This window comes from Tetrahymena thermophila, assembly GCF_000189635.1.
Source record: "Tetrahymena thermophila SB210 genomic scaffold scf_8254403, whole genome shotgun sequence".
Taxonomy (NCBI): domain Eukaryota; phylum Ciliophora; class Oligohymenophorea; order Hymenostomatida; family Tetrahymenidae; genus Tetrahymena; species Tetrahymena thermophila.
Genome location: NW_002476186.1, coordinates 382,615 through 402,721, shown reverse-complemented (window position 1 = coordinate 402,721; position 20,107 = coordinate 382,615). Strand labels below are relative to the sequence as shown.

Sequence of the window (20,107 nt, the reverse complement as noted above, 5' to 3'; positions counted from 1 at the left end):
GCAACCAATAATAATAATTAACAATAAATGACTTTTGGAAAATAAAATAGCTTAAGTTAATTAGAAAATTCTCTAAAAGTGTATTATAACATGAAATTTGAAGGTATTTTGATTATTTTACAATTTAAATTCAAATTTTTTGATTAAAAAAGTATTAATTTGCTTAAGGAAAATTTGAATTTCATCACTTTAAAAGCAATTTATCAATTCAAACTAAACTCTTTTAAAATTATTGGTTTTTAAAAAATTCTTATAAAAATTAATTCAAGCAAATTCCTCTTTGCTATAGAAAATTTCATTTTTTTAACGCCAAATAAACTTATGATTAAATGACAATTGAGAAAAATACTTTATTCTAATAAAAAAATTATTTTTTTTGTTGTTGTCAAAATAAATTATTTTATATAGATTTTTATAGATTTATTTAATATGATAAAAGCTTTGAATTCTCAGATTTGTTGAATCAAAATTAGTAAATAAGATAATTGATTCTTTGATAAGAAGCAATACTCCAGTAATATCTATCTAGAAAGAATGTAAAATTGAAATGAATAATTTTTAGTTGCTATTTTACTAATTAAAGAATAATACTGATAAATTTCTTAGAATCTATTCAAAAATTAAATAAATATCAATTTCTCTTTCAAAATAGCATAAGAGGATTAAATATAAAATAAATCACTTAAGTATTAAAGAGATTATTATGAGCAAGCAGCTTTAATCTGCCACTTAAATTGTGTCAAATAATTTAAGTAGAAGACAATCAGACAACATTTCTAAAAAAGGATCAAAAGACAGGAACATTTAATAGTAAAAAGTGACCAAACACCTAAATCATAATTCTTATAATACAATTAATTGTTAGGGCAATTTAAATAATTTAAGCCATTAAAATACATTAAATTTGGGATAAAAGCATGATGAAATAAATATTAATAATTGCATAAATGATTTTTTTGTTGATCAAAGCTTTAGTCAAAATCGTAAAACTCGCTCAAATAGCTGTGCTGGAGCTGTAAAATCAAATCAGAGATAAAAATAACTCTAAAATTAAGATTATTAATCAAAATATGATATTTCTACTAAAGATAAAGAATATGCTGCAATAGAACTGTATAACTATGTCAAATCCAATATTGAAAAAGTATATTTATCCGTATAAATTTATTATTAATACAAAATTTTTGTAATAGAGCATACTTAATGAATTTGACACATTCTAAGATATATTTTTAGATTCTCAATATTGCCAATTCAACGAAAAAGATTTACTCTAAAACATCAAGCAGCTTATAGAAATCCATTTTATCTAATCTAAGGCTTCAGAGAAAGAATTAAAGGAAAAGCATGAATAAGAATGTGATAGCTATGATAAGAATCTTCAAAGACTTGAAGCACAAATTCGTGAGCATATCAGAGTAATTTAATTTAAATGAATTTCTAAAAAAACATTATTTTTAATTTAAATTCAAGATTTAGTAAGAACTTAAATTATATTTGGAGTCATCTCAAATAAAATGCTAAGAACAGGAAGAATAAATAAAAAATTTAGAGAAAGTTCATGCCCAACAAACTGATGTAGTTTATTATTTATAATAAAAATTTTATTAGATTCTAATTATTACTCAAGTAATAAATAAACATTCAGTGATAAAGTTTATTTTTATAGTTCTTAGAAAAGGTTTGTGAATAAATGCAATAATAATTAGAGATAAAAGATTCAACAATTAAAGAAATGACGATTTAGATAAGCTAATTAAAGCAAGAAATCAGTGTCTTAAAAGAAAACCAAACCTAAAAATCTGCATAAAATATTCCTAAAAGTAAAATCTAAAACGATTATCACTATTACTCTAAATAGCTGATTAACAATTTAAGCAATTAACGATCTCAAACAGAAAGCTCTAGCCAAAGAAAAATTAAATTGAATACTCCTACAAACATTCAGCTAGATTCAAATAATTTAGTTTATACCGACTAATCTTTACTGGAAGACAAGGAGAATAATCAGTATACAAATTTTGTTTATTTAATTCAAAAAAAATAAAAATTTTTAAATATGCTTAGAACTTAGGCTAATCAAATGCATCTTTCTCTATATAAAAGCATTAAGACATCAAACAAGGAAGAAATATCTCCAGAAAAGAAAATTTAGACAATTATTTAGCAATAAAAATAGCAGGATTCTTAGCAAAAATAATAAATTAGGAATCAAGAATAAGCCCTATTATTTAATGAAAAGAAAAGCTAAATTAAGCAGATCTAAGAAAAAGCACCACTGTTAAAAGCAGAGAGTGTAAATGATTAAAAAATTAAAAAGAAGGACACTATGAATGGAGAAGCCACCATATAAAATAATGGCCAATTTTAACCATAGTAGTAAATAATATATTAGTAGCCTAACTTTGAAAAATAAAATACTTCAAATTTATAAGCTTAATCTTCCATTTCCAATAATAATAGTAGCAGCATTTAAATCAAATCAAATCGAAATATTCCTTCTAATCTTGAATCTAAGTACTCAACAACCATTGAATCTAAATACTCAACAGCAGCAGATACAAAATAAAATTCGAATTAGAATGATTTGCCTAAAAACTTTTAAGAAAAAATGATTTAAGCTAGTAAAAAAATCAAAGAATATATCTAGTTGTAGTCTGCAAGAGAAAAAAATAACCCGAATAATAGGCAATAGCTCTTAAATAGACTAAAGCATTTTTCAATGAAAAATAGTAGAGCACCTAGTATATCTAATTAAAATAAACTAATTTAGTATTTCTATGAAAAATTTGAAGATAAGTTAGAAAAAAACCCATCAGAGAGATCAAACATAAAATAAAAAATGAAAACTCTATAGTAAATAAGTGATAGGAGATACTCAACTATTAATCACAAGTAAGTATTCTTAACATTTAGCAAATATATTTATTTGATTTATAATATTTAGAACTGAAGAAAGTGAAATTGATAAGAAAATAATAGAATAAAAGAAAAGCTAGAGACACAATAGATCAAATAGCTTTAATATTGGTAGTTAGTAGCATAGTTCAAGTAACTATACAGAATCTAAACAAATTGAATCTAAATTTGCAAAAAAGCAAAAAAATTTTATTCCAATAAACTCTACTTAATCTAGCCACAACAATATGAGCAATAGTGGTTTAGTAACCAATAATTATAATCTAAATTAAATTGGACATCTAAACACTAATAGTAGCAATATCTCAAATTTCGTTGTAAATAATTCATTTTGCAATTGGAATAAAAGAAGAGAAAGTGTTTTCAATTAAAGTGGGACTAACAACAACATATCATTTTAGCTTGAAGGTGCTTAAAAAATTATAACAAATAATAATTATATAGATGAAAGTAGTGATTCTTTTGAAAATTTCATAAAGGATAATTTTATTTTAACAAACAACTCTACAGAAAATTTAAAAACCTTGGAGCTTTGATACAAAATCTTTTATTTCACTTTGCTACAAAAAAAAAAAATGAAATTTATAAATTTAAAAAACCTAAAAAGTTTAACAAACATGACATTGATAAATATTTTCAGTAAACAGTAAGATTATTAATAAATTCTTCCATCCACCAATCAATAAAATCATTTATTACAATGATTGAGTGCATATATAAATTAAAATAGATACATTAATATTAAAAAAATACTATTTATTTCAATATATTAAAAAATAAATTAAAATAATTAATTATAAATTTATGGTATTGTTTATTATTCTCTTTTTCAAAAACCAAGTTATTATATCTTTTCAATTGTAGATCAATTAAACAAAGTATCTAATTAAATTTATTTTAAATTCATAATTCATTTGTTTACTTTATTAATTAATGTTATTTTTTATTCAATATTAACAAAATTTTAATCATTAATTTTCATTTTATTTTTTTAAAATATTAGCCAAATAAGTTAAATTATTTTTCATTGATTTCCTATAAATTTATAGAAATTTGAGTTATGATTATATAATTTTATTTTAATTACTTTAGTATTAAGTTATATAAACTACACTATTTTAAACTAGCACTTTATCTGACTCTTTCTTTAATGAATCAACTAAGAATTTATTGTATTCATGAGAAATATTCTATTAGATGAAAAGAAATTATTTGAAAGTATATTTATAACACCTTTATAAAAAAATAAATTAAAAATTAATTTGATTAAGTAAATCCATATAAAATTTAAACAAAATTTATTTCTTTTTATAAATTTTTAGATTAATTTAGATTTTAATTTTTATGCATAATTAAATTACCAAAAACATACCAATTTTATTTTATATGTATTAATATTTCTAGATTATCATAATTAATAAATAAATTATTTTAAACATTTTTAAGTTGTATAATACATAATGTGAGCTTGAAAAGTTTAAATTTAAATAATAAAAATAACATTTAATTGGTTTTTTAAATGTAGTTTAAATGTCTGTCTATTAATTTAGGAAATAATATAAAAATTTAAATAAAATCGAAATGTGCTTCAAATTTTTAATAAGTTTTGTTAAATATTTTTATTAATTATTTTATATAAGAAAATTTTTATAGTAATGTTTATATTCAGATTGCTCATACTATTTATTTTAAATTTTAGTCATTTATGCTATAAAAAATTAGTTTTTTTGCATTAATTTCGTTATTATTTTGCTGCTATTTATTTTAGAATTTAGCTGCTTTCTACTATTTAGTGCAGCTTTGGGATCTAATATTTTTTGAAGAATTGTAATTTTAAATATTGGTCGAAATTGTATTTTATAATTAAGCTAATTTATCAGTTTTATCCTGTGAATAATTATATTACTATGTATTATCAGGTAAATTTATCATAGAATTATTTTGAACTTAAAAATCATATTTTCTTTATAAATTATTTTAAATTTCAAAAAGACTTGTTTATTATTCTAGAGTTACTTAATTGTTATCTAAAATGCTATTGACAATAGAACTTTAAGCTAAAATATCTTTTTATGAACTTTAATTAGGCTAATTATTTTAAGTGTTGATTATTGTAATAGTTCTTTAATTAAATATTTAATTTTACAAATCTTTTTTCATCATTTACTCAACTGCCTTCTTTTTCTTCTTTAAACTAAATTAAGCTTGATTTTCTGAAATAGATGGCACTCCAAGAGAAAAATGGGTTTTTTAGCTTAAAAGTTTGTTATTATATTCATTTTGATATTATTCTTCAATATTTTGTTAAGTAATTTTATCTCCATTTAAGAATTAACTGTTTTAATTTATCTAGGATGTTATTTGATTGAAGCCATTATAATTACTTTTATTTAATTTTATTTTTATTGGAATATCAGATATTATATTTAGCAAAGAATCTAGTTTGTTATTATTATAATCTTAGCTGCTTGTACATAAAGTTTACTTGTCTACTTTTTAAGCCTATTGATTCTCATAATAAGATTGTTAAGACAAAGTTTGATTAAAAGCATTTTGGTTTCCAACATTTGGATTATTTTTATTTTTAAATTTTACATACTCTTAATAGTGAATATTGTGGTTTTTGCTTAATTAAATTTGGCTTGGTTAATTAGAAGATTTTAATGGATCAAAATAGGTGCTTTTAGATTATTCGTATCTCATTGTACTTATAACGGAATCCTCAACAGACTGATTTTAAAATTAAGTCTACTGATTTTGAAGCTATGATTTATCTTAATGAATATAAACAGCAAAATCTTTTTAAGTTTTCCTTTTTATTTAATTTTAAACAGCTGAGATAATGTTATTCTAAGCATTTTTTCCTTGCTTAGGCGATATTGAATGTTACAAATTATTTGCTCTTTAGTAGGAGTTTTAGTCAGATAAATCTGCATTCAAGTAATCGTTTTAAATTTCTGTGAACTAATGCTTTGTTTCATTACTTTCATATGTGTAAAGTGAAGGAAGCATAGACTAATTAAGAAAATTTCTTTAGTTTTAGAGATTTGAGAAAAGATTTAAATCTTCGTTTTCATCTCTAAATTCAATATTAGATAAGTTATTTTTATAATTATTAGAAGCATTTTAATCCGTTTTATCCATATCAACTAAGTAAGAATTTCCTAAGTAACTTGAATCAAATTAAGCAAACTTATTGTTATTAGATTTTTAATTACATCCAGTTTGATTTTTATGGTACTTCCTTTTATAAGGACTTAAGCGTTAGTGATTGTATTGTTAAATTTACTGATTCATAGTTTGTATTTAATTGTATGGAATTGGGTTTTAATTTATTTGTTAATTTTAATTGAGGTATTAAGGTTTAACTATGCTATTTTTGTCTTAGAATACCTTGTAAAATTCACTTTACTAATTATCTATGAATTATGAATTCATTAATTTTTATTTTTACTAAAAATCTTACTAATTCTATATTAGCTACTATTGAAGTTATTAGTTAGGCTAAAGGTATTTTATCTGTTTAGAAAGTGTATTTGCAATAAATGGCTATTGATCATCTGATTTTTGTTATTTCAAATTCTTAATACGTCTTTTGTCAATCCAATTTTCATTTTCGATAGCCGAAGTTCCGCAGTTCGTCTTTTGTAAAGAAGGAAGTTATCTTGAATTTACCTGCTGATAGTATAATATTTTTTTAGGACTTACACTTGCAAGTTCATCATATCTATTTAATGGACTCTATCTAGTAGTAGGTACTTAAGGAGAGGCACACTAAAAATTGAAAGCCTTATTTTTGACTGCAGCAAGAGTTATTTAAGATTGCTAAATGTTCTTTTTTTAGCTATTCTAATTTGAATTTTCACAACTTAATTCAGATTATTTGTTTATTTTTTGTTAAGCTTAAAGCTTTTCTTCAGAGATGGAAAATTTTTTTTACATCAAACTGCTGTTTCCTCTCCCAAAGTAAGAATTCCATCCTGCTTCTTTCTTTTTAAAGGGTGAACATTCCTCATTCATAATTATTTATGATTAATTATTTAAACCATTAGAAGGAGAAGTGCTTTAAGATTAAGAGTTATTCATAAAACTTCCATTTAAAAAACTTTGCTTTTTATTGCCTTTATTGTTTATATTACGTTTTCTTTAACTTGTCAGCTTTTAGTAAGAATTTAATGTCTTGTCAAATATCTTACTGATTTCTTTATCATCTAAATTATCATCTGAAGGGCAAGAATCAGACTCATCAGATTCATTCATGCCTAATTTCTCTATTTCACTAACACTTTTTGACCAAAGTTCATTTAAATATTGCTTTCTCAAATCTTCCAAATGCATTTAAGTATTATTCATATTTCTATCGTCTAACGAAATACTTCTAATTTGCTTTGTTGGTGTATAGCTGTGTGTTATAGCAGCCTCTTAAACATTGACTGATTTTTGCTAGCTTTTTATGGAATCAAATTTATTGTTATTTCCTCTGTATGCCTATTCTGTTTTGCTAGTTGGAGAATACAGAGATTCCGAAGAAGTCCTATTTGGTATTGAATAAAGAGTTTTATCCTTCACAATTTCAGTTTTTTAATGGTAAGAATCACTTTCGGTTTCAACTTTTATTTGAGGTCTAAAATAAATTAAAAATGCTTGACACATTCTAGCACCCATTTTTTCAAGATCACTTTATTGGAAATGAATATCATCGTAAGAAGGACCACAAAAAGAGGATTCCAGAGTGAAAATATTTGGAATTCTTAACCCTTCCCATAAGGCTACTCTAGCAGTGCCTTCCTTACTTTTTTAAACCATAAAATTGCAGTCACTAAAAGAAAAAGGCTCATAAAGTTTAGACATTAAAAATGGTAACTCTCTGCAGGCAAGAGGTTATTGCTTATCATGGCATCCATAAATAAAAATATTTTTTTTCATAGAGTGTCCATGCAAATCGCAAAATAATGCTAATTTGATATGGTTAGAGAAATTGTATATCATCTATTTAAAATGATATATTTCTGGGTGAAGTGTTTTAAGAGGAGTTTTCCATCTTCTATTTAAGTCACAACCAGAAAGACTGCATCTATAATTTCCGTGCACTACTCCATCAGGATTTAGCATAGGAATTATTTTAAAAACAAATCTTTCTCTTAATGACTGTGCTTCTTCTGTATCACTTAACAAATTATCAATAATTCCCTTCATAACAAAAGAAGATACTGTTTCACCTGGATGAACTCTAGCACTTAAAATAATACCTTTTATTTTTATAATTTATCAATTAAAAAACCATTAGTATATTTCTATTTTGATAATATTTAACTGAATAATTAAAATTAAATTTCAGTGTGTATATTAAATTTTCATATTTTTGATTTAGAGCTAGTTGCTGAAAATAAATCGATTATTTTCTATTAAAAATATCTTCTTTTGATGAATATGAAAATTAATTATTTTTCTTAGTGATGATAAGAATGAATATGTATTGGTTCTAATTACACACTTTAATTAAAATTGTCAATATTTGACTAATTAGTTAATTAAACCTTTCTCGTATAACCTAAATTAAAGTAATAAATTTAATTAATGCTTTTAATTAGCAAATTTTATGTAACTCTAATGTAAAATTACCCTATTTCTTATACTAATCACTTTTTGAAGTTATAGTAAGAAGATCAATTCTATTTCCAGCAAGCGTTCTACATAAAACTCGTCTATTTAGGATATCTGATTTAATACTTTCTTGCTCGTCTAAATATTCTTACAATTCTGAGTAAGTGTAAGGATAATTGTAAGCAAAATACACCTCATCTTCAGTATTTTCAAATAAGTATGTAAAACTGAGGCTATAATAATTTTACTGCTTTTAAAAATTTTTATTTTGAAAAGATTAGCCTTTTGTTTCAGCGAAATATGTTGTCGTAGAAGTTGGCGGTTAGCAGTTTTGTTTCCTTATAAAATTGTTTTTGTAATAGCTGATGTTTTCACCTGAGCGATGCCATCCTTTATTTTGAGAAATAGCTTGGATTTTGGAATAAACTAGTACTTTCATTCCTTAATTAAATAAAGAATCACTCTTACAAAAATTCAATATGTTAAATTTTACACGACTTCCACTGAATGTATTTTTTACTTTAAAAAAGAACCATTGAGTGTGGCCATGAGTGTTAATATCATTTTATAATAGAAGATCATATTCTTCATCACTAATTTTTGCAGCAATAGATAAATTTCCACTTTCAAACCTGCTTTCAAAAATTAAAGTTCTATCTGCTTGATTCTTTTTTTTATAATAAGGCTCCAATTCATGAATTTGAGGATTACTAGCGTTATCCTAATTTTTAGAAGTTTACAGCTAGCTACTTGTATTATCTTAATTGATCAATAGCTTTTTGACTGGATTGGTACCGCTTAATGGAGTTTACACTTTTATATATCTATCATTTACTATACTTTAATTAGTACTATTAGAACTTATATTTAGTTTTGACTAATTTTAAGATTTAATTAGCCTCCTCAAATCACAGTAGACAGTGTTAAATTGCACAACATTAGACAAGTATAGTGCCTCTTTCTTTTATTTATTTTTTGATTTGTTCTTGCTTTTACTTGAAAAATCTTCATCCTCTTCTGTTTTTTATTTTTCGCTCTCCTCTGTATTCACTTTATTAGTAGGAGAGTTATATGCAGGATAATGAATTTCTGTATACTTTTTATAAATGACGTTTAATTTAAGGAAATATCTCTGAATGTTCGTCTCATTTTCTCTCAGCTTATTGCCAGAACTTTGAATTTTAAATGATATCTTTTTTATTGATTCTTTTTGATCATTGCTAAAGCCTCTTTTTTTTAAATTTACTTTAGAATTATCATCTTAATCTGATGCTTATTAATGCAATGAAATATGCTTTACTCTTAAATTATTATTATTTTGCATTTTCTATATGTCATCTTGTTTATTATTGATTTAATCTTATGATGAATTTTAAAATATTAATTAGCTTTATTGTGATGAATTTTTTTATTTGCTTTTTAAACCCGTTTTTTTCAAGCTGCTTTTTCCCTTACTGATGCTGTACTATTGCTTAATGCAATCTTCTGATTTACTCCTATGTAGCTCTTCGCGCTAAGGTGCTGCACCATTAAATGAAGGTAAGTTCATAATTGGAATACATAAAGCTAATTTTGCTTTTTCTACTGGTTCTCTCATTTTTGGAAGCAACTAATTAGCTTCAGGCAGCTTCTCAAATATTTTTTTATTTATTTAAAGTTAACTCTAATTACATGGTTAATCTTGCTATTGACTAACTTGTTCTTGCTTTATCTAAATAGATAAATTAGTATTATATGTTCTTTCTTTCCTATAAGAATGTTCAGCATTAATATCATCAGATTCTGATCGATGAGTACTTGCATTGGCACTAACAAATTATGACTTTATTTATCCTGCCTACATTTTGATTAATTTTACACTGGAAACAATCACTTTATATATATCAAAAGTAAGCAAATTTTTTCTTGATATGGTTATTATTACAAAATAAACTATTAATAAAGAAGAAATACTTCCAAACTAATTATATATTTTTGTTTGGTTAAAATCAACTAACAATAGATATCTGGTTAATAAATATTATCACTTTTACTAAAATATAATATAATAAAATAAATAAATAAATAATTCTTTTCGCCATTAAAAATTATTCATTTACACATATTTATACATAATCTTCATTTTTTAAAATATTATTTATTACTTCAATAAATAAAAATTTATAAAACTAAATCTAAAAACTAATTTCACTGTCCTAACTTAACTTTTCATTACAAAAGTGTGTATGAAATATAATTATTAAAGAATTTCACATTTACCACTCAAAGTATAACAAAAATAAAAAAAGTCAGCAAGAGAACGCACTCTTTTTAAAAGTTGAATTTATTAGATAAATGTATAATTTTATAATTTTTTGAAGCTAATCAAAATCTCACTTTAAAATAAAACAAACAATAAAAATATTTTTAGAGTAAATTATTTTGTTTTATTGAGAGAAAATAAAAATTATTTTTATTTTTATTTAATTATAAAATAAATAATAAAATTTAAATCTAGTTTCTATTTTAAATTTAAAAAGATTATTTTTCAAAAAAAAAATATATATATAAAATGATTTTTATTTTTTATGATTGATGAATACTAAGTAATAAACTTAATTATTTATAAAATTTCATTGTTATTTTTTATCACTTTTTGTTAGAGGTTATTAGTTAACTTTAACACTTTAACTAGCTCTCACATTATAAGCTCCAAGATATAGATAATATAAGAAAAAGACCTTTCTTGTGAATAGAAAAGCGTCTTAACTATTGAGAATCACTTATTAGCCAAATTATGTCTATAATTGATTGAAGTAAATAAATCCAAGATATCCTAATAAACCACCAATTCCCCACTAGAAAAATGATTTAATACCAGAGTAAGCAGTCATAAATTTATCTCTGCGGATAAATTATATCAGGCAGTCTTGTAAATAAGTCATGATTCCCATAAAGTGACTAATGAAAATAAATTCGTATTCAGGTTTGCTGAATAGAACTAACTTTTGTGGGTTTTAAATAGTCTAAGTCCACATAAATTAAATATCGCCAGCTATAAATTCAGTATCAGCGACAATCAAAAAGAATCTGAATAGATATACTTTTTGATACAAATACTTCCAAGTGTTGAGAGGAACTGAAATGAAGACTATTCCAACAATACTCATATAGTTGAAGATAGAGAAAAATATATTTACATCTCTGATAAATGTCTAAAAGTAGAGTAAACTAAAGAAGACAAATTTATTATATCTCTTGAGCATGCAGATCAATATAAAAACCCCTTAATTCATATTTTAATTTTCTACTCTAATTGCATAATTGTAGTAGATGTTAAATGCATATGAAATCTAAAAGATTGCTATTGGAAAATAGAGTTCATAATCAGAAAAGTTTTTTAAAGCGTAAGAGGCTAATCCTGTTACTAAAGCTAAACTAAGTAAAAAATGTTTCATTTTAATATGAAATTTGTATTTATAGTTAAAAATATTAAAATATACAAATCTAAGAAAAGATATCTCACTTAAATTATTGTTCAAATAAAATAAAATTCTGAATATAAATAATTCCAATATTTTTTCTAGAAGGATTCGATGGATCTATTTTAACACAAAAAATAGATAAATATAAAAATTAATAAATAACACATGTTATCTTCAGCTTTAAGATTAGTTAATTTGATAGACAAAGCAAGATAAACTATATTAAATTTTCTATTTTAGTCTAATACAATAATAAATAAATATATTAACAATAGCTATTTTTTGTAGTAATAATCTCAGACTTTAAATATTTTAAGTTTTAAAAGTATTCTACAAAAATTTTTAAACAATTTTACAAAAATATATCATATACAATACGTTCTCCTTAATTAATGGTGATTTGTATTAATAACCAAATTTTTTTTAAAAATTACAATTTAAAGTTTTGAATAACAAAAAAAAAAAATTGAGATCCAATGTTAATGAGAATTTAAAGTACAACTTATAATTATTTTTATATTATATTTATCTTTTAAAAAAAATACAGTAAAATAAATTTTAATTTAATTAATGAATTTATATAATTTCATTAGTTTTTTCACTAAGAGTTTTATAAAGTTAAATTGTTAAATGTATTTAATTCTTAGTAGCTCAACTCATTTAATTTATTTAAGTTAAAATTAGTTTCGTTATTAATTAATCTTATGTTTTTTATTTATGTTCTTAATTTTCTAAAATTTAATTAGAGCCTTTATGAATATTTAGGGAAATATTTTTGAAGCCAATAAAAATGTCTATAATTTGATAATTTTGTTAAACTTTTTGTAAAAAAGGATATGACAGCAAGAATACTCAAAAATATTAACAATGCCACCTAAATAATTTAAGTTGCATATAAAAGCAAGCTATACATATTAAATGAATCAGAATCCTCATTTTAGCTAACTTACTAATTGTAAAGAGATGAGCCAAAGTTACTTATGATGGCGATCACCATAGATGCTATTTCAAATTTATTAAACTTATTAAAAATGTAAGGTTTGCATATTATAAAAATAATTAGATAAAAAACTAGAAGAATCGAAAAAATATTTGACAAAATATTTAATTAGCCAATAAAGCTAACTTTGACTACAACTAAAGATGTTTTGAAAATAAATCTAAAGAGTTCCCATAAGAAAAATTACTATTTGTATTCTCTATAAACAAAACCATATCTAAGCAAAACCTAAATTTTATATAGCTATCTTCTTTTTAAGATTAGATTAATGAAGAAAAAGCAAGGAGAAACTATACATATTATACTTAATATGGCTGCCCCTGTAATTCTGATTTTAGGTAGTTAATTTGATTGTTGACAAGATAGACTTAAATCAATCATTGAATAAGATTAAGTAGAGTCTTAGTTAAAGCAAATTAGTGACTAAACTGAGTATCCTAGAATATAAGAGTAGAAGTTGAAAATGAAAAGATAAATATAAGTCATTATGCTTATATTCTTTAGAAGCTAGAATTTTCTTTTCTTAATAAAAATATAAATAGTTAATATTAAAACCAACAAAACCAGAGCTATAAAAGGAAACAAAATGCTCAAAATAAGTTTGCTATAGCCAATACTGAAGTCTGATGGTAGAATATCAGATAAAAAGCAATCAACAGAAATTAATTAAGTCTGTAAGGGGTTAGCTTAAAAAATTCCTATAAAACTAATTATGCTATTTTAGGAAACTAAATTAGAAACTTCAAAGATAACTAAGTTAAATGAAATCAATTTAATTAAGACAGAAGTCTAGCTTTTCTAATTCAAGCTTGCTCCAAAATAAATAATGTTTAGCTTTGACAAATATTTGGCATAATGGATGTTTTTTAAACTCTTGAAATTACTTTGTATTAGAGCAAGCACTACTATAAATAGTATAAATATTGATACGGCTATCAATATGTTATTTTTTATACGACTTCCACATTTTTTGCATTAAAATATTCCATAAGAACCATAACTTTCACCCCAAAAAGAGCCTCTTAAATCACAATCCATGCACTCTACACCTACAGATCCTTATGCACATAGATGGTCTCCGAAGAGACTTCCTCCTTCACAACTTTAAGAAGAAATCTTGCATTTATAAATTTGGTCCTAGTTTACTGTATAATTAGATCTCCAATAGCCATTTTTTACACTAGAATAATTAGCATAGCATTAATTAAATACTTTCATATTACATTGTTAACACTAATCCTCATTAATAGTCATTATATCTCTTTATTATATATCTTTTATTTAATTGATATTATTAAATTAGGTAATTTCTTAAGAATAGCTTGCAGAACCAAAATTACAATATTTACACATTATATATGAATCTTATATTAGTACCATTTGCATGCCTTATCCACATGCTTCTTTAAATGGCATAAATTAAGCATTTATAATGTAATCATCTACTAGTGTTAATTTAAATTGTGAGATTGGAGCTATATTATTTGGATTTTAGTAGTACACCAAATAAGGCTAATCTAATTTTGGAATAACATATGGCTAGAGTTAGGTAATATTTGTTTAAAAAATAGATAAATAGTTTATTGGAATTCTAAAGCTTCCATATTATGGATAATTAAGATCTAATTTAAGAAAAATTACATAAATTAAACCAGAATACATAATGAAATTGTTTTTTTAAGTGTCAAATTAAATTTATTTCATTTCAAAATCTGTTTTTTATAGATTCTAATTGTATTCGTATATACTATCAATCTGAATACTGCTGAAGCCAAGTAGATAATCATCATTTGAGTATACAGCTTTATTGTTTTGGAATTTAATAATATTTTTTAAAATGCTAATATCTTAATTTTTGCTTAAAACAACACCTCCACCAGAAATTTTACTAAAACAATTTCTAATTACAGTATCTTAAGCATCCCATATCTATCCACCATAAATGCCACCACCTAATTATGAAGTTCCACAGTATTCAATAATTGTTTAACTTAAATATAAGTAAGTAGAAGCATTAGAAAAGTTCAGACAGCCTCCATTTTAGCCTGGTGGTGAATATATGTTAGAAATGGTGGTTTATTTAAAATTAAAGGATGAAATAATAATATTTTAAAAATTAGCAAAGTATATATCTAAATTTTTTAAATTGATATTTGAATTAAACATATTAAAAAAATATTCCTATTCATTTTAACTTCCAGGATTATACATAATTAAGGGTGGACCATTTCTACTAAAAAATGTCTCGTTTTCTTATGAAGGATCTATTGGAATTTACAATTCATATAGATAAAGGTTGTAGACAGAATCGAGTATAAACAAACTTTAATAGATAAATTATAAGCTTTGATAGTCAATTGAGAAATAACGTAGCTCTAAATCATTGAATTAAATTATTTGAATGAATATTAAACTTTTCATAATGTTTCTTAATGCAATATTTTCTAGACTAAGCTATCCACCCTACATAAAAGTCATTAAGAACTAGTTAAAAGGGATTAGTTAAAAATTAGTCTACATAATTCTTACTACTTACACCATTTTGCAGAAAATATATAAATTAACAGTATTAGAAGGGATGCTGCCTTGTTAAATTCCATCATAAGTTATTTCCTGCAAAGCGAAATTTCCATTTGTATAATATAGATTTTAAGTTAATATAGAAATCTTTGTAAACTACTAAACCTAATAATTTAGAGATTATATTAATATTTTGTTAACTGTGAAGCAGCCCATAGGGTAAAATTGGATTATTCTAGCTATTTAAATATTAGGTTAAACATCATTTTATAGATTATCATTTAACAGTATGTTTTAAACACTTCCATTTACAGCATTAATACCCAAAATAAATGTGTGGTCTTAGTTTAAGTTAGAATTTATGTTTAGATAATTAAGTTAGAAAGTAACTGCTTACAAAAAGATTTCTGCGTTAAAAGAGCAAATAATAAAATTATCTTAAGACAAGTTATTAATTTATTAAAATAAAATATCTATTGTATTAGAACCATTTTAATCAATATATACCAAGCTATCTGTCAAAATCATATTTTTTATAATTAGATTATCTATTTAAACAAATTTTGCCAAAATTAAGTGTTTACTTTTCCTTGTATATTGCTCAACAGTAAAATTGATAACAATAACATTTTAACAATCACTAACCAAAATCAAATCTTATTAACTGTAAAATTAACCGTCTATTACTATTTAATAAAACTATAAACTTAAGGTCAAATGTTATATTTAGTTAAATTTTATCAAAGGCTCTTTAGCATAAAACTAGTTTAATACTAAACTTACGTCTATTTAGTCCTAATCTTAAATAGTGATAAAACTTTCTTCACAAGTATAACTAATATTTTACTAATCAAGCTGGTTTTTTATTGGTGAAGTGCAATCTTTGATTGTCATAACGTTACTTTTATATTACTAAAATGGAATATTTAGTTAATTAAGCTATTAATAATATCCTTAACTAAAAACTATTTCAAAAATAGTTTGAAAATGTATGATATAGGCACAAATATACTTTTTTTTCATTTGCCAGTTTTTAATTGTAAAATCAATGTTTATTTTATATTTAGATTAATTTAATCAAGTTAATATTAATTTTAGATTAAAAATAATAAATAGCATAATTCTTTTATAAAGGTTGATTAGGAATGTACATCAAAAAAATAATTCTTTTACATCTATCAGAAATCTAAATTAATTAAATTTTAATATATTTTTTTATTTCATTTTTAACATATTTAATAATAGTCTTATGAATATAATTTATAAATTAATTATGTTACTCAAATTAATTATTTAGTTAATTAATCTTATTATAAAATCTTTAGCAAAGAAACTATTTCAAAAATAGGCTGAAAAAGTATGGTAAGTGCACAGAAATAATTTTTCATAATTTTTACAATCTTAATTGAACATAATTTTAAAAGTAATATTAGATATTTTTTATTTTAATTTAATAAGATTATATTAAGTTTACATTAAAAAGGATAAATAGCATAATTATTTTATATAAGTTAAGCTACATTTAAAAAAATTATCTTCTATATCAGGTAAACTAAAAATCTAAATTAAATAAATTAACTTAAAAAATTGTTTTTCAAACTTCTTTTTTAATATCACATTAAACATTTTTTCTGCCACATATAACAATAAGTTAGTGAAAATAAGCTATAAATTAATAAAACTTCATTTTTTGTATGATATAAAAAAAGTATACAGTATAGATTCTATATATAGCAAGAAATGACTCAAATATATTTAGGATAAATAAGTCTAATCATAACTTTTAAATTGTTTATTATTTCATAATTAGATTTTTAAAAATATTATTATTTTTACTGATTTTTTTGTAAAAATATACATTTTTGCTTTTATTTTTAAATGTTAATGTATTTTTCTTATTTAATATAAAATTTTATCTATTGTAATTTTTAATTACTTTAGTGTTTTTAATTTAAATAAAGATGTATTTAAAGTTTTTGTTTATTTTTAGAAAGAAATAGTTTAATTTTTTATCCATAATTTGATTATGCAAACAAAAATTATCTCATAATTTAGTAATATTTTATAAATTAAAAAATAAATAAATCGAAAACAATTTGACTAAATTAATTATTTATAGTTAGAGTTCTTATTGGTTTGATTGCATTATGATAGATATATTTATTCTAAATCAAAGAATTCTATTATGTTATATTATTTATGAGTTTATAAATCTTAGATTTACAATATTTTTAAAATTTACTTATTACAAATGTATATTTTTTCTATTTTTAATAGGCTCTAATAATTAATTATAAAACAATTTTTTATTATATTTTTTTCAGAGAAAATACTTTTATTTTTTTTAGAGAAAATACTTTTATTTTTTTTAGAGAAAATACTTTTATTTTTTTTCGAGAAAATTTGTTTAATTTTTGCACATTATTTTCTAGTAGATGTTAGTATATTTCTATTTATGTACTTATATTCTCACTATTTAGTCAAATTTAATAAATTATTTACAAAAATAAAAGTTAATATAACAAAAAATGAATAATATATACTAATACTTTCAAAAGGTATAAGATGCCAATATTTACTAAAAAAGCCATGGATTGAGTATTTTAAGTATCATAATTTGTGATAAGCTTGAAGAGATGAATATGCTGTACCAAGAAAATTTAAATTAGCTAATATCTAATAACTTTCTTTAATATGTGATAAATGAAATTAAATAAAAGTGGAATACTTGCATTACAGATGTGAATAACCTTAAGAGATTTCTTTCTTTCTTATATTTCTAGAATAAAAAAGATCCTTTCGAACAAAATCTTCTAGAATTACTTAATAGCTAGATGATATAAAATTTTTTAGAAGGAAAGATAGCTTTTTAGGTTTAAGAAATGTCTATCGATTAAAATTAAAACATCAATGATCTAGAGATTAAAAACTATGATTAAGATAAATAACTTAAAATAAACAACTCATAAGAACATTAATAATATGAAGATAGTGAAATAGATAAAGAGAAATACTTCGAATTATTAGATGAGGAAAAAAAGTAAATACCTAATCCCATCTCAGAAGTTAGCTAAATTTTATTGAAATACTCATACTTGAAAGTAGATGAAGATTGCAAACCTTTTCAATCAAATTTTAATTCTTAAATGCAATATTAATACCAATATAAATGTATTGGAATGGAAATACAACCTTTTATCTCAAAGCCATTAGATACTAAATAACAAGCTAAAACTTAAGCTGCTAGATTATTATATCCTCACATAAAATTTTTCGATAGATATAGAGAACCATATTAAAGATATTCCTATAGTGAAAAAGAAAAATAAGAAGAGTAGATGTGTGAAGATGAATTTTATCAAAAGTAATTAGATGATTTCTTTATATATTAGTAAATTTAAGATGAAGGAATAAATACTGTCAGTGATGTCTAAGAAATCTTATAAAAGCAAGCAAATCCATCAGTTTTATATTATGTCAAAGAAGATTTTTCTAGATAAGATAATGGAAATACACTGTGTACAGCAATTTTTATGGATCCAGTAAAAAAATTAACATCTTAAGGCTTTGGATTAGGCTAAAAAATGGCAAAAGAGATAGCTTACTTTAAGTTACTAAAAGATATTAAAAAGTATTTTTATGAACTAAATGGATCATATTATCATGAATTTAACGAAAGACCAAAAAAATCCTATAAAAGAAGAAATAGAGATGACAGTGATAACAATGATAATAATGATTAGTGAACTTAAGTTTGTTTAAGGTTTTCTCTGTTGTTTATAATTAATTATAAATCTTCAACAGTATGACATAATTAATTAAATTGCTGAATTTTTTTTTAATAATGATAGTAATGATTAGTGAACTTAAGTTTATTTAAGGTTTTTCTAGTATTGTTTATAATTATAAATATTCAACATATAATTTATATAGTTGAATTTTTTTATTAAATTTATGAGCATAAATAATAATTTGATGACAGTGATAACAATAATAGTAATGATTAGTGAACTTAAATTGTTTAAGGCTTTTCTACTATTTATTACTTATAATTATAACTACTCAATAATATGATTTAATTTTTTTTATTAAATTTATTAGCATAATAATTATTTTATTTACAAATTAATCATTCAATAACTTTACATTTTTTTATGTTGCTTTATAATAAAAAGTATTTTTTTAAATATTTTATCGAAAAGTAAAAATGAATTGAATTTATGAAATAAAAAAAAGTTTTTTTTATGGGAATACCACTTAGAACTAAAAAAGAATTTATTAAAAATATTTAAATATTAAATAGAATAATTAATATAATTTAATAATTGCTTGGAGATTTAAACTGAAATAAAATTCTAATTTTTTATAAAAGAACTTTCACTATTTAAATCAAATAACTATTTGAATTTGTTAACAAAAGAATTTACTAAATTAAATGTTTTTTATTTTGTTTGAATAAGAATCAGAAGTTGAATTAAAAACTGTTGATATTTAAAATTAGTTGAAGATAAAATTAAATGAATTTAACTTTTATGATTTGTATTTAGAGTTAGAATTTAAACATTTAAAAACATACTACAACAATATTAGATAATGAATT

At 22.5% G+C, this 20,107-nt stretch overlaps 5 protein-coding genes across 5 annotated transcripts; 2 read left to right on the top strand and 3 right to left on the bottom strand. All coding sequences in view use genetic code 6, as the record gives it.

Moving 5' to 3' along the window:
* Positions 1-583: 583 nt before the first annotated feature.
* Positions 584-3,455, top strand: TTHERM_00475040 (ubiquitin carboxyl-terminal hydrolase; the record flags this gene model as incomplete). The annotated part of the gene is made up of 6 exons (XM_001023986.2): positions 584-1,144; positions 1,194-1,418; positions 1,474-1,578; positions 1,670-2,010; positions 2,068-2,895; positions 2,948-3,455. The coding sequence occupies exons 1-6, from the start codon at positions 704-706 to the stop codon at positions 3,453-3,455; spliced, it is 2,448 nt and encodes an 815-aa protein (XP_001023986.2). The 5' UTR covers positions 584-703.
* A 1,138-nt stretch (positions 3,456-4,593) lies between these two features.
* On the bottom strand, positions 4,594-10,429 carry TTHERM_00475030 (zinc carboxypeptidase family protein; the record flags this gene model as incomplete). The annotated part of the gene is made up of 2 exons (XM_001023985.2): positions 8,542-10,429; positions 4,594-8,168 (listed from the first exon to the last, which is right to left on the bottom strand). Exons 1-2 carry the CDS (start codon positions 10,364-10,366, stop codon positions 4,594-4,596), a joined length of 5,400 nt encoding a protein of 1,799 aa, XP_001023985.2. The 5' UTR covers positions 10,367-10,429.
* Positions 10,430-11,135: 706 nt separating this feature from the next.
* On the bottom strand, positions 11,136-11,960 carry TTHERM_00475020 (transmembrane protein, putative; the record flags this gene model as incomplete). The annotated part of the gene is made up of 1 exon (XM_001023984.1): positions 11,136-11,960. The coding sequence occupies one exon, from the start codon at positions 11,958-11,960 to the stop codon at positions 11,136-11,138; it is 825 nt and encodes a 274-aa protein (XP_001023984.1).
* A 1,509-nt stretch (positions 11,961-13,469) lies between these two features.
* TTHERM_00475000 (hypothetical protein) lies at positions 13,470-16,401 on the bottom strand (the record flags this gene model as incomplete). Its single annotated transcript, XM_001023982.2, has 5 exons — positions 13,470-13,504; positions 13,872-13,892; positions 13,944-14,261; positions 14,337-14,609; positions 14,736-16,401. The coding sequence occupies 5 exons, from the start codon at positions 16,399-16,401 to the stop codon at positions 13,470-13,472; spliced, it is 2,313 nt and encodes a 770-aa protein (XP_001023982.2).
* A 1,595-nt stretch (positions 16,402-17,996) lies between these two features.
* Positions 17,997-19,253, top strand: TTHERM_00474990 (hypothetical protein; the record flags this gene model as incomplete). The annotated part of the gene is made up of 1 exon (XM_001023981.2): positions 17,997-19,253. Exon 1 carries the CDS (start codon positions 18,036-18,038, stop codon positions 19,251-19,253), a length of 1,218 nt encoding a protein of 405 aa, XP_001023981.1. The 5' UTR covers positions 17,997-18,035.
* Positions 19,254-20,107: the final 854 nt, after the last annotated feature.